Source organism: Vanellus vanellus (assembly GCF_965231255.1).
Source record: "Vanellus vanellus genome assembly, chromosome: 4".
Lineage (NCBI taxonomy): Eukaryota > Metazoa > Chordata > Aves > Charadriiformes > Charadriidae > Vanellus > Vanellus vanellus.
Window position 1 is genome coordinate 19,895,757 of NC_138909.1, and position 12,895 is coordinate 19,908,651.

The 12,895-nt window shown below is 42.4% G+C and overlaps 2 protein-coding genes across 2 annotated transcripts in view; one reads left to right on the top strand and one right to left on the bottom strand.

The window, feature by feature from the left end:
• The window catches only part of LOC309670951 (kelch-like protein 8), a gene marked incomplete at its 5' end in the record, with an annotated part of 421,963 nt that overhangs the window by 102,961 nt on the left and 306,107 nt on the right, over positions 1–12,895 (bottom strand).
• LOC309671080 (kelch-like protein 8) lies at positions 860–10,151 on the top strand (the record flags this gene model as incomplete). The annotated part of the gene is given in 7 exon segments (XM_082482250.1): positions 860–1,075; positions 2,418–2,966; positions 5,537–5,723; positions 6,410–6,557; positions 7,740–7,868; positions 9,905–9,938; positions 9,940–10,151. Coding segments are annotated over 7 exon segments (1,461 nt in total). The 3' UTR covers positions 10,138–10,151.

The following is a 12,895-nucleotide window of genomic DNA, read 5'->3' on the forward strand; positions in this document are numbered from 1 at the left end:
GGCTATGATGTTAGTATGGCTACAATTCCTTTAGTCCGAGCTGTATAAAACTTAGACACCTTAAATATCTTCAGCTAAGCTGGGTAAACAGTATAAAATAAAAGCTAGCAAGCAGGAGCAAACTTGCTCCTCATTGTCATGCTTTAATTATCAATCTGTTGGATTAATAAGGTTGCTAGATAAAAGGAAATAATTTTCATTCCAAGATTTTTCTGTAAGTGTAAATTCTTGTTCTCTAATTGTGTAGAAGCTTTTTATATTTTGCTTACATTTGCATAAATGCATAAAACACTTAAGGATTGCTTTAGCTTTTTAAGAGACCGAGGAAAGCTGAGTAATAAGTATGTACAAAATACCCATCGGGGTCAGATCAATAGTTTGTCTATGGCAGCAGTGATGAGAGATGCTATTTAAGGACCAAAGAAACACGGTTGTGTGTGGGCCGTGTCGCTTTTGTTCCTCTGCCATCCACAGCAGTGAGATCAGGAATGTTGGAGGATACATCCTTGCCTTTTCTTTTTCTTGTCTTTTTTTCAAGAAGCGTGGGCAACAAGTTCACAAACAATGGCTTTTCCTAAAGGTACCTGCGTAGGGTTCTTGACTGTGGGTCTTTTTTCCCTGCTTTCTCCTCCCACCTTCCCCAAGTAAGGTTATAGGTAGTATTTATAACATGTAATCAAATTGTTAGGTACTACCAGTACCTAATGTCTCATCATTTTTTGTGTTGGGTTTTGTTTTTTTTTTCCGAACAGGAACATGAACAGAATTTAACTGCATTTTAGGATTTGACTCCTGATGGGCTGGATTTTGTCTTGGCATGAATTTTTGAAGATGGACACAGTGCAAGAAGAAACAGCCAATGGCTTCAGAATCCATGGTTCCAGAGCAGGCAAAACAACATCTGATAAAGGGAAAAAGGCGGCAGCAACAGCAGCAGCAGCAGCAGCCTAGGTCTTCCAACAGTGACGGTGAAGATGACATCTTTGTATTTGAAGCAAATGAGGCTTGGAAGGATTTTCACAGCTCTCTCCTTCAGTTCTTTGAAGCTGGAGAGCTCTGCGATGTTACACTAAAGGAGATATTGTCACACATCCATTGCATTTAACAGCCTGAAGATTAAGCTATGAATACGTATGCTGGAGGTGGCTGTGAATTTGGGCAGGGGTATGGAAAGCATAGAATACCTGTTGGATCTGAAGCATCTCTATCTAGGTGTTTGTATTTTTTTTTTTATTTAGGAAGTTTACAACAGAAATGTAAACATTTAAGATGCTAACAGTCCAAGAGAGGACGTGCATGACTTCGACCTCACCCAAATTGCCTTCTAAGCAGGTTCCCACAGTTGATCAGTATGTAACTGTGCAATTTCAGCTCCTTGTAGCCTCGACTTACTGCTCACCAGGCAGGTTACACTTGTGTTGATAACACACACTTTTAAAAAGGGTAGAGAAATTGTGTGTTGAATCAGAGATAGAAAAAACTCCAAATTATCCTTTATAATTTAATATCCCACCCTTTTTTTATTTTTACATTGCAAGACCGCTCACTTTAACGCCTTCATCTGAAAATGAACATGTAATTTGAGTCTGCCAGGAGTACCGGTTGCTTAACTCAGCCATCCCTTTGTTAGCGCAGACTGATGAATGACAAAGGCTGTAAGAAAGCACTCCTGTAACGCAAATAAGTAGTGGATTGTTCCTTTACCTTCACTACCTACATTCTCTTAACATAGTTGAATGCTAGAATTTTATAAGTGAAAAGCTTGTTTTGTGCTTTCTGATCGGAATTATGAAAAATACCTCCTCTTTATGGGGAATACTCTATCTTTTGTGGCTGAACAACTGCTAAAAATCTGGAAGTGATTGGTAACTTTTAATAATCCCTGTAATACCTGTTATTACTGCCGTTTTACATGAATTTGCTGCTAATATAGAGAATTATAAATTCCTCAACATTAGTAAAAGTCCAGAGGTTTAAATTAGGTTGTCTAAAAATGTCGCTTTACAATTTACACCCTCCCCGCCCTGCAAAGTCTCTGAAATACACATAAAAGAAACAAGTGCCTGGCAGTCTCCTCCTGTCTCCAAGATGCATCTAGAAGGTTCCTAAGGATGTTTCATTTAAGAAATAGGACACGCCTCTTAAAGAAAAGCAAGTTCAGTGCATCAGTGCTATTGCTTCTTTGTGTTACGGCCTTGCCCTACTCTGGTGACCAAGTTCCAACTCAGACCTGCTTGGGATACATTGATCTGATGTCAGAAGTACAGGGCAGATGGAGTTATTTTGCTTGAACAAAATACAGTAGCTCAATGCATATTGAGTTCAGGATTCTTATTTCGGCTTAACTGTCCGTCCTATCGTAGCCAAAACTGACATTCCAGTGAAAGACTGAGGGTTATTTTCTTCTTTTTTTTCAGGTTGGTCCAAAGCTTATCTCCTGCCACAAACTGGTGCTAGCTTGTGTTATACCTTACTTTAGAGCCATGTTTCTTTCGGAAATGGCTGAAGCCAAGCAGACATTGATTGAGATCAGGGACTTTGATGGTGATGCAATAGAAGACCTGGTGAAGTTTGTGTACTCCTCCCGGATTACTCTGACAGTGGATAACGTCCAGCCTCTCTTGTACGCTGCTGGCATTCTTCAGGTGGAACTGGTAGCAAAGGCGTGCTGTGAATACATGAAGCTGCACTTCCATCCCTCCAACTGCCTGGCAGTCAGGGCATTTGCGGAGAGTCACAACCGCATTGACTTGATGGACATGGCTGATCAGTATGCTTGCGAACACTTTACAGAAGTGGTGGAGTGCGAAGACTTTGTGAGTGTGTCACCACAGCACCTCCATAAACTCCTGTCCTCCAGTGACCTGAATATTGAAAACGAAAAGCAAGTTTACAACGCTGCTATCAAGTGGCTGCTAGCCAATCCACAGCATCATGCGACGTGGCTGGATGAAATACTTGCACAGGTAGGGCAGGCTGAGGCGCCGTGTGCCTGTCTTGTCACTGGTTTTGTTGTCTAATCAACTGTTTGTCCTTGGGTAGATCTCATGATGAAAATTGTTCTCGGCAGTTGGCACCTCCTCTGGTATTCGCAGTTGTGAGTTAACAGTAGAATATCAGGAAGAAGTCATATTCTTCAGTTTCTCTTGTGAGATGAGTACTCACTACATGCTCGTGGCTGGGGAGTGGGGAGCCAACAAAAAGCTGCATCTGTGTTAGAGCAGAAAATTCTTAGATTTACACATAGTAGAGTACATAAAGCCATCACTTCACTTGGTTTGATACTACTACAGCCTGAAACACTCACTTCCCTTGCTGGTAAGTGTTTGTACTTAAGAAAAGAGAGCAAAGCTGTTGAGGAGCTTTTTACGTGTCTAGGAGAGTAAAACTGTAACGGAGATGTGTCATATCAAGTTGTGCTACTTCTAGAATGTTCCTATATTTAATTAACAAAAGACCAAGACATGTTAGCCCTATAAGCAGGCTAGGAAACATATGCTAGACCATTTAATGCTCACTAGGCTAGCACTGCTGGTTACCTGTAGGAGTTAGCAGTTTAATGATCTAGACTTGATGAGAGTCCACTGCTTCTGAAAGAAACACATACGGGTATCAAAAGGTCACTTAGCTGAACTTATTTAAACACCCATCGGACCTCCTCCTGTCAAAGCGTTAGGTACGTCAGTTATTCAAGCTCCGTATGCGTTGATTATGGGAATTTAAAATACAGTATTTGAGACAGGTATAGAGAACCTGTGCTGGGGAGGAGGGTGGTACATGCTGTGCACTGCAAAATGCCCTGTGAATCTTAGCAGGTAGGATCAACTGTGCCATTTCAGTTGTCACTGAACTCCAGCTTGAATGTTTTGCATTCAGCAGAAGTGCTAATATTGGCATCATGTGAGTAAAGAGAGGTCCACTAGAATACTGCTGTCATTGTCTTCATGCATCATTTTTCACCTTTCCTGGTAAAAGATCACAACTGTTTATTAACTGTCTTCCCAAAACTTTCAGTTTCATCTAGACTAGCATGATGGTTTTGGTAGAAAAATTCCTTCTTTAGTACACTATAATTAAATTTATAGGCAATATAATTTGAGATTTAAAAAAACCTTCATTATTACCCAGGTGTACAAGTAGATGAGATTAACATCTTTGTTTTATTCATGGTAACCAGTCTAGAATGAAACAATGAAAAAGTAAACCCCTTCCTGTAAATATGGGTTATTTGCCAGAGTATACGGAGCCATCAGGTGATTTGGACATTATTGCTAGCAGAAAACATGCCTGGGCTTCGCGATAGTTATTATCCACATCATAATCAGCCTTAGGGGTTGCGCTGTCATCATGAGGTTCTGAATTTGTCAGCCTTGTGCTCTTACCGCATCACTTGCCTCATGAGTCTATGAGCAGGGCTATGGCTGTGCTTTTAATCGGCCAAAACCAAGACAGGCCAAAGTAAAGGAAGAAGTGGGACTGAAAGCAAGCGGGTAAGGAAGAACTGGTAGAAACACTTGCTTACTTCAAGGCAGGGACATGTGTCAGCCATGTAACAGCACCCTTTTGCTGCTCTGAGAAGCACTGGAGATACTGGACTTCACAATTGCTGCTGAGCTAACTGGGAGGCGCCTGACAGCATCGATTCCAAACCTTAGGAAGTCAGATGCTGGTTTGCTTCAGTCCCCCCTGCTAACACCTGTCCCACCTTTGCACCCGATTGTACTTCATATTCCTCACTGTTTCTCTCAAAAGGACAAATGAACGGTTTGCTGAAATAAGTGACTGTGGGGAGGAAGACATTTCAAGGCAGCCTTGGAGAGGCTGACCTTATTTCAGATGTGCCCTGTCGCTGGGGATTGCTCTGGGCAGTGACCACCTATAGCCTTACCCAGAAGGAGCCTTTCTTTCCTCAGCCTGCTCACCAGCTCTCTGCTAGGGAACCACAGGAAGGATTTGGGGAAGGAAACAATTAGCTCTCAACGTTGGGGTTTTTTTAATCCTGTAGTCTGTCAAGTCCACACTAGAGAAAGGTGTTACTGCACTATCAATACCTCCTTAATAGACAGACACTTAGTTCATGCTGATAGTGTTTCCTCTTTGACTTGCCACCCAAAGAAAATCAGCCATTCTAGCAAAAGCCCTCTTATACTGGCATAGCAATGAGCTGAAAATTCACCCCCTCAGCAGACTAACCTGACACGGGCTATCCTGGTACAGTCACGGATGCTGCCTGCATCACATCAGGCAGGTGCAGTTGCAGTACAGGCAGCGGCACTTCTTCCTCCGCTCAGCCTGGGCCAAGGGGCAGTTCTCCACCGCTGCTTAAATGCAAAGGGTTGTAGCAAACGTTTGTCACTAAAAAGAACTGTTCATATCGCTGTTATTCTGGAAAAAAAGTATGAACGCCTCCCTTTTTAGTGAAGAGCGTGGGGCTGGCAGCTGGCTCAGAAGCTGCCATCTGTTATGCTTGCGTCACTGTAAATGGTGAGACTCAGTCAGTTCAGCCAGTTACTCCAACTGTGTTCATTTCTGTCAGGTACGGCTGCCTCTCTTGCCCATTTGTTTCCTTATGGGTGTTGTGGCAAAGGAAGAGATTGTCAAGCAGAATCTAAAATGTAGGGATTTGCTGGATGAAGCAAGAAACTACCACCTTCACCTGAGCAGCAGGGCAGTGCCAGACTTTGAGTACTCCATTCGCACAACACCAAGGAAGCAGACTGCTGGTAATTAAATGTGTGTCTGATTATCCCATAGGGAGTGGTGTGGAGAAAAGGCGGTGCGTCTGTGCAGGGTTAGGTAGCTTGGTAGAAATGGTTGTTAATGACTTAATGCAAAACTGGGAAAGCCGTTGTGTACCTCTCTGGTAATTAGCTAGTGTGCTGCATTGTCCTAGCAGAACTTTAGCTGTCATTTGCTTTCTTTAAAGCATTATTTATTTATCCTGATTGGCTCTATCTGTATTAAAGCTAGAACTGTTAAGTATCTTGTGACCAGGCAGCATGCTCACAGCTATACCGACAACAGTGGACACTTATCTTTTGGCACGAGAAGGTTGAGCTAACTTTTAAACTCTTTGGCTAACCTACACCAAAAGTGAGTGATGAATATTAGACTGCAAATCCGAATTTTTACATTTTTATATTTAACAATGTTTATCTCCCTGAGCAAAAAATCACAAAAAGCATATTTAAAATATGCATTGGTTTTGCATCAGCATAGATAGTTAATTGCCATAACAGCATGCCAAGCAAAGGCAAAATCCAGCACCCAGTTACGCAGGGCAATGACTGTGCCCCCTGAAGTGAAATATGACTTCTCCCGAACTACATAAGTTTCAGTTCACTCTGCTGTACAACTTTATCCCCCATCTTCCTGCTATTTTTCTGGAAACCTGTTTTGTCTTCTTCAGGTGTGTTGTTTTGTGTCGGTGGTAGAGGTGGATCTGGTGACCCATTTCGCAGCATTGAATGTTACTCTATCAGTAAGAACAACTGGTTCTTTGGCCCTGAAATGAACAGCAGGAGAAGGCACGTGGGTGTGATCTCTGTGGGAGGTCAGTAATGCTATTCTAAAGGCACTTGTTTGCTCCTTTTGGTGGAATCGGTACTTTTAATAAATAAATCTGTCTTCCAATGGCTTACCTGTTGGATATTCTTCAATTTAGTAAGGCTTCTTCCCCACGAAGGGGTTTGTGATTCGGAAACAATCTGAGAGCATGCTTACTGAAAAGATATTACTGTGAACTGGGAGTTGGGGTGGTTCAGCCTGCAAGAGGCTCTGGGGAGACCTTACTGTAGCTTTTTAATACTTAAAGGGAGCTTGTAAGAAAGATGGGGACAGACTTTTTAATAGGGGCTGTTGCAATAGGCCAAGGGGTAATGGTTTTAAACTAAAAGAGGGAAGATTTAGACCAGATATAAGGAGACATTTTTTACAATGAGGGTGGTGGAACAGGTTGCCCAGAGAGGTTGTAGATGCCCCATCCCTGGAAACGCTCAGGGTCAGGTTGGACAGGGCTCTGAGCAACCTGGTCTAGTTGAAGATGTCCCTGCTCATTGCAGGGGGGGTGGACTAGATGACCTTTTAAAGGTCCCTTCCAACCCCAACTATTCTATGATTCTATGAACGGTACATAGCCTCTTCTCTTAACAGGCGATTTAATTTTTTTTTAACCCGTTTACAAAAAAATAGCCTTACACAGCAGAGTCACCCAGAATTTGCTAGTACTCATACTAGCTCCCTTCACACTTAACTCCATACAGGCAAGTCACTAAGACCATAAATCTTCCAAGAACAGACCTACCTTTATTTTTGGGTCTCCATCTTCTCAAACCAGGTCCGTGCAATCCAGAGCAGCTTAGCACCCATGATGCAACTTCTCCTTGTAAACGGTAGCTCCTGTGTTGCTGCAGCAGAACAGAGATTTCCCCCCCTCCCACCCCCCCCCGAAAATCTGGAGAGACTGATATAAATGTCCAAAACTGATCTGACCTGCAGTACTCAAGTGATGGGAAGATTTTTTTTGTCTACATATCTCAAGCTTTGTATAAAAGTCCAAGTTAGAAACAGATCTCTGGTTGAGTACAGCATATAAAAATATAAAGTCTGTACTTACTAGAATCTTGATATTGAAAACATTTGAAAACTTTAACCTTTATTTGAGCTTGTTGTCTCCACATAGGCAGGGATATTGCATAAATGAAAACTGAAATGTTGCCAAGCAATCTCTGTATCAAAAGATGCATATGTGTTTCGGGTAAAGTCTACGCAGTAGGTGGACATGATGGAAACAAACACTTAGGAAGCATGGAAGTATTTGATCCTCTCACAAACAAGTGGATGATGAAGGCATCAATGAACACAAAGAGGTACGTGATCCAAATTTTAAGTCCTAGTCTGCGATAAATAATTTCTTGCTGACGCTGAAAAACACCATGTCTGTCCTGTCTTTATTTGGGTTTCCAAACTGTGCTATTTTTAGTTTTGGTTTTGTTTTTTTTTTTTCCTATTTTGGGGCTTTATGCTATCAAACACCTTTATTTACTAGCTGTAAAGCAAATACAAATTTGCATCACATACTTGCATACATCACATATTTTCAGAAACACAACGTTGTGTGTAACATACTATTTCAGTGCAAAACTGCATAATATCTCTCTCTCTCTAGGGAGAGGCCCTGGCTGGTAACATTGGTTACGTTTACACTTTGGCTTTCTTTTGTCACTATTCTTTTCTTTCTTGGGGGCCTGGCTTCTGGAGCAGAGAGCTCTTCTACTCCAGCTGTGCTTACATTCCCGTATCTAGGGCATTTCTGCTATGCCCGATAAAGAACTTGAAACTGATAGACTTCTGTGGGTTTTTTGCGCTTTTTAAGAATGAGCAAGATGACTGCCAGTGAACATGCACAGTGAAATTCTTCATGCCCAGGAAACCTTCATGCTGCCTATGTTTTTGCCACAAAAGGCCAGACGCACTAAAACACTTAAAGTCAGATTGAGGCTTTTTCTTGCCTTTTGACATTTAGGATTCTTTTAAGGAGTCACAGATGGGTAATTTTTTGTTTCCGCTGTCATTTAAATCAACCTCTTGAATTCTACATTCTGTTTTGTTATTTGTTGTTTCTAAAAGCATCATGTACAAGCAGGAGTGAACTACTGAACACGGCTAAGTCCTCAAGCTATTTGTAGCTGTGACATAATCAAAGTAAAAGACCCAGACTCCCAGAAGGAGCTTCTTACTCCTCCCTACTGCCACCACCACAGGGCATATTCTCTGCAAGCATCAGCCCTAGATTTCTGTGACATTTCTTACTCAGTACCTTGGTAAATGGAAGGGCTGCTGTGCCTTGGCTACGCTCCATTCCTCCCATTCATGGACATGGTGTCCGAATACTTAGTTGAGAAAAAACTGCCACCATTGATGCCATCTACGTTACCTGGTGAGGCAATGCAAGATAAGGTCAGGGTATCTCCCCAGTGTGTGTTCTGTAGAAAGACTGTGCATCCCTTGCTCCTGCCTTGGTATCTTCGCACCTGCCCTCTGTGTAATGAGGCAAGAATGTTCTCAGTGAAATGGTGAATCACCTGTCTTGGTACTTAAAGCAGAAACTTAATGCTTCTAATGAGTCTAGACCATACTTTGCATTTTGTAATACTGATTGTATTCTCATAATTGTAGATTCAGTAGAAAAAAATCTGACAACTATTTTAACACAGACTTAATAAAAAAGAAGAGAATGGAAGAAATTGTAACTAAATCTTTCTAGAGTTCACTCATCTAATATCCAGCACAGGCTTGCTTTTAATATGTATTAATATCACCCCCCAAAAAAATCATTCCCAGATTGTAGCAGCAGCTATACCAGCAAAGTTAGAACCAGCAGGTTTTGGTTCTCCATAAAACAAAATGTGGTTCTTCAATAAAACAAAATAGGAGGCGTAAAATTCAGTACCAAGAAATCACATAGCTAAGCTAACCTCATATATCTAAGCGTGTAATTAGAAGACTTGGGTCTTGGGTGACATTCAGTCAAAACAGTATTCCGCGTCCCCCTGCCTTTATTCTTTAAACAGGAGCTTTGTCGTTTTGCAGTCTAGAAATATTCTAGCTGCAACAGTCCTGTTCATGGATCACACAATAACGTAGAGGTGCCTGGGAAAGCTGAGGTGAAGTCAAGATAAAACTCTAGAGCCCCTCTCACGGGAGGATGCAAACATACGAAAGACTTTCAGGATAAAGCTGCAAGACTGATGCAGGTGTACAGAGGGCCAGCCGCAGTTACTGGTCATTATTTATTATAAACTTCACTTTTAACATTTTCATTACTTTTTCCCCCATAGTTTGAAACAGGTACCAGTCAGGTAACATTGCACTTGATGTGTCTTTCCCATTCCTTTTCCTTAAGGACTTGCACTGAGGTGTTGATCCTGTGGTTTTCTTAGGAGAGGAATTGCTCTTGCCTCCCTTGGTGGCCCCATTTACGCAATAGGAGGTTTAGATGACAACACTTGCTTCAGCGATGTGGAAAGATATGACATTGATTCTGATCGATGGAGTGCAGTCGCCCCAATGAACGCTCCCAGGGGAGGAGTTGGCTCCGTAGCCCTTGTGGTAAGTGACTGTTTCCTCCCAAGTTGAGGCCATCTGAGGAACTGAACTGCTTTTCCCATCTGCTTTTACAAGGCAGAACACAGGACTTTGAACAAAATGCAGCTGGTAGGTCTTAGCACCTCTGGTCATCAAAATCCTACTGAGCTGTGCAAAAGATGAGGATATTTAGGATAATACTCAGATCAAACTGAACTGCCTATATGAAAACGCAACATAATAGAAGTAGTGCGCAGCAGGAGTCTATCTATTGTTTCCTGGTAATAATTGAGTAATATCCATGACTAGCGATGCAGGAGTGCTGCTTATGCCATTAGGTTCTTCTTGTAAATATTAGAGCACTACCTCCTCCTCCTTCTTTCCGTCCTTTGTTCTCTTCCTTTCGCTCAATAAGAATCTACATTCTTCTGGTTGTTTCAACCCGATTTTGCACTAAATTTACCAGACAAATAATGAGCATAAACTAGCAAGGTATATTTTGCACAGACTATATAACTAGGCTGTATAATAGAATTTCAGACACAGAAAAGAAATACTTTCCGCTTGCTCAGAAAGAACAGGAACTTATTTTTCTTTTTTTTTTCCTCTGCCATCTTCTTTAGGTGGGAACTCGTCGGCCCTGTGTCACACTGCAGGGCAGGGGCAGGCGTGGCTGTGTGCTCTTGTCTCAGCAGCCAGATCCGGGACGTGGGCCAAGGATCCAGCAATGTTGTTGACTGCATGTGAGCTCTGCTGCCTCCTCCAAATTCCAGAGGAACGATAGGAAGGGAGGCACTGCGGAGCTTTTAAACACCGTGTTTTGTATGGTAGGTTAAGAAATGCAAACAATACATTTTCTTTGTGAAGATGTTACCTCCTGCAACTGTAAAGCTTTTGGTGGCTTTCTATCAGTAGTGATACGGAAAAGTCTGTGAAAACATGGAATAAAAGTATAACTCACAGGAGAAAACCTGCCAAGAGCTGCAATCATCCCATTTTTGAGAAGCTGTAATTTCAGAATCATTTGAGGCAACTGGTACAGGGACTCATTATTGAACTGTAAACCAGGCATGGGGTGAGGAGAGAGAGCAGCAGTTAGTACTGCTGAGCCTTACCCAACAGCCCTGCTACGCATTTTCTGAAGGACTCGAGTGCCATTTAATGTAACTTATTTTCGGGAATGTAGTCTTAAACATTTCCTAATTGTGTAAGAGCTTTGTAACACAAAGCGTCTCAAGTTTTAGAAGGTAACGACATCCCTGTTGCACACTAAGAGAAGTGGAGCAGAGAAGTTCACTGCCCATGTCCGAAGGGACTGCTGGCAGCAGTGGAAATAGCAGGTACTTGGTCTGAAACCTGTCTTTCAATGTACTTTCTCAAGCTAATATACTCGTTAGAAAGCTGAAAAGATTCTTGACCTGAGCTTACCCACTAGAATACTGGGATTCTCAAGTCTTCAAATAAAATTTGTAGTAACTACCCCCCCAAAGGCAAGTTTCTGTTGAGGGGTCATTCCTGAAGTAACGAGTGTAATTTGTCCTACTTTAAGATGGCAGTGTGTGAAAATGTCAGCTTCAGAGGTGTCCGAGTCACCATTTTTATACAAAATGGAAACGTACGGTAAAAGTTGCAGTATTCTGTAAAGACCTTTAAATGCAGTTCTAGGAGATGACATGTCCATTTTCAGTAGCCAGTAGCAACTCAGTGGTAATTCTAGAGGTACAGGCTCTTTTAAGATAGTTAAGCCTCAAAACAGATGACTTAAAGCTTCTATAAGCCAAAGAGAATCAGCAACAAAAAGAATTGGAAATAAACCAGTACTTACACGAAAAATTGAAATATGAACTTGACAGTGTTGTGTACAAGGTTCTGTTGTTACGCATTCAGAAGCCCTGTATTCCAAGTAACGTCCAGCTGGAAAGACTGCACATTGCTGTTCCTGCATCACCACGAACAGACCGACAGCTGACAATCCTTTGTGACCAAAGTTTGTTCCAAGTGACGAGGGAGAGCAGCAAACTTCTCTGCACGCAGTACCAGGGAAGAGGCAGGGCAGTACGACCATAAGGTACAATCACGTTTCGCTGTTGAGTTACTATCATTTAGCTTTTCTGTTTCAAATGGCTTTGCACTTTGGTAGCACCCAGGGACAAAGTGGACGGTACTGTAAATAATGAAACATTGCAATAAAACATTTGTACTTCAAAGCACCTTGTTTCTAGCATGACTGGAGCATGCTATTGTGGGGAAAGGTTAAAACAATGAGTCTTTTTTGGTTTCTGCAGAGTATAATTCCCAACCGGAAGCCTTTGTCAGCAGAGAAAATCCTGCGTTACGGCTGCAAACCATACCACCCTGCTCCTGCCCTTGCCCCCCGGCAAGGATGTTGACACCGTTGTGGCTCTTGACCTGGCTAGGAGGGCTGGAACCAAGAGGTGCAGGTTCCCTCTCTGGAAACAAACACGTTTTTCTATGGATGTCCTGGATAACACTAAAACTTGAGGGGGAGTGGGGGGAAGATTTTCCACAAAGTAGTACTGACTGTGAAACCAAGCTGCCTGGGGGTGCTGTGTGCCAGTTGATACTTTTCTCCTCTTGATGGGAAAGTGCTAGCACCCAAGGGTGCAGCCTGTGAATAACTCACACGCATCCGGACCACACTGACAGCCGTCGCCTTCCAGGCACCAAAGGGAGACGTGCGTGTTCAGCAGGGAAATAAGGTTACAGCAAATGCAGTGGGATTCCCTGCGGTGTGGGAGGAGCTCTGCTGTCAACCCCATAGCTGGAAATCAAGTGGCACTAGGGCTGA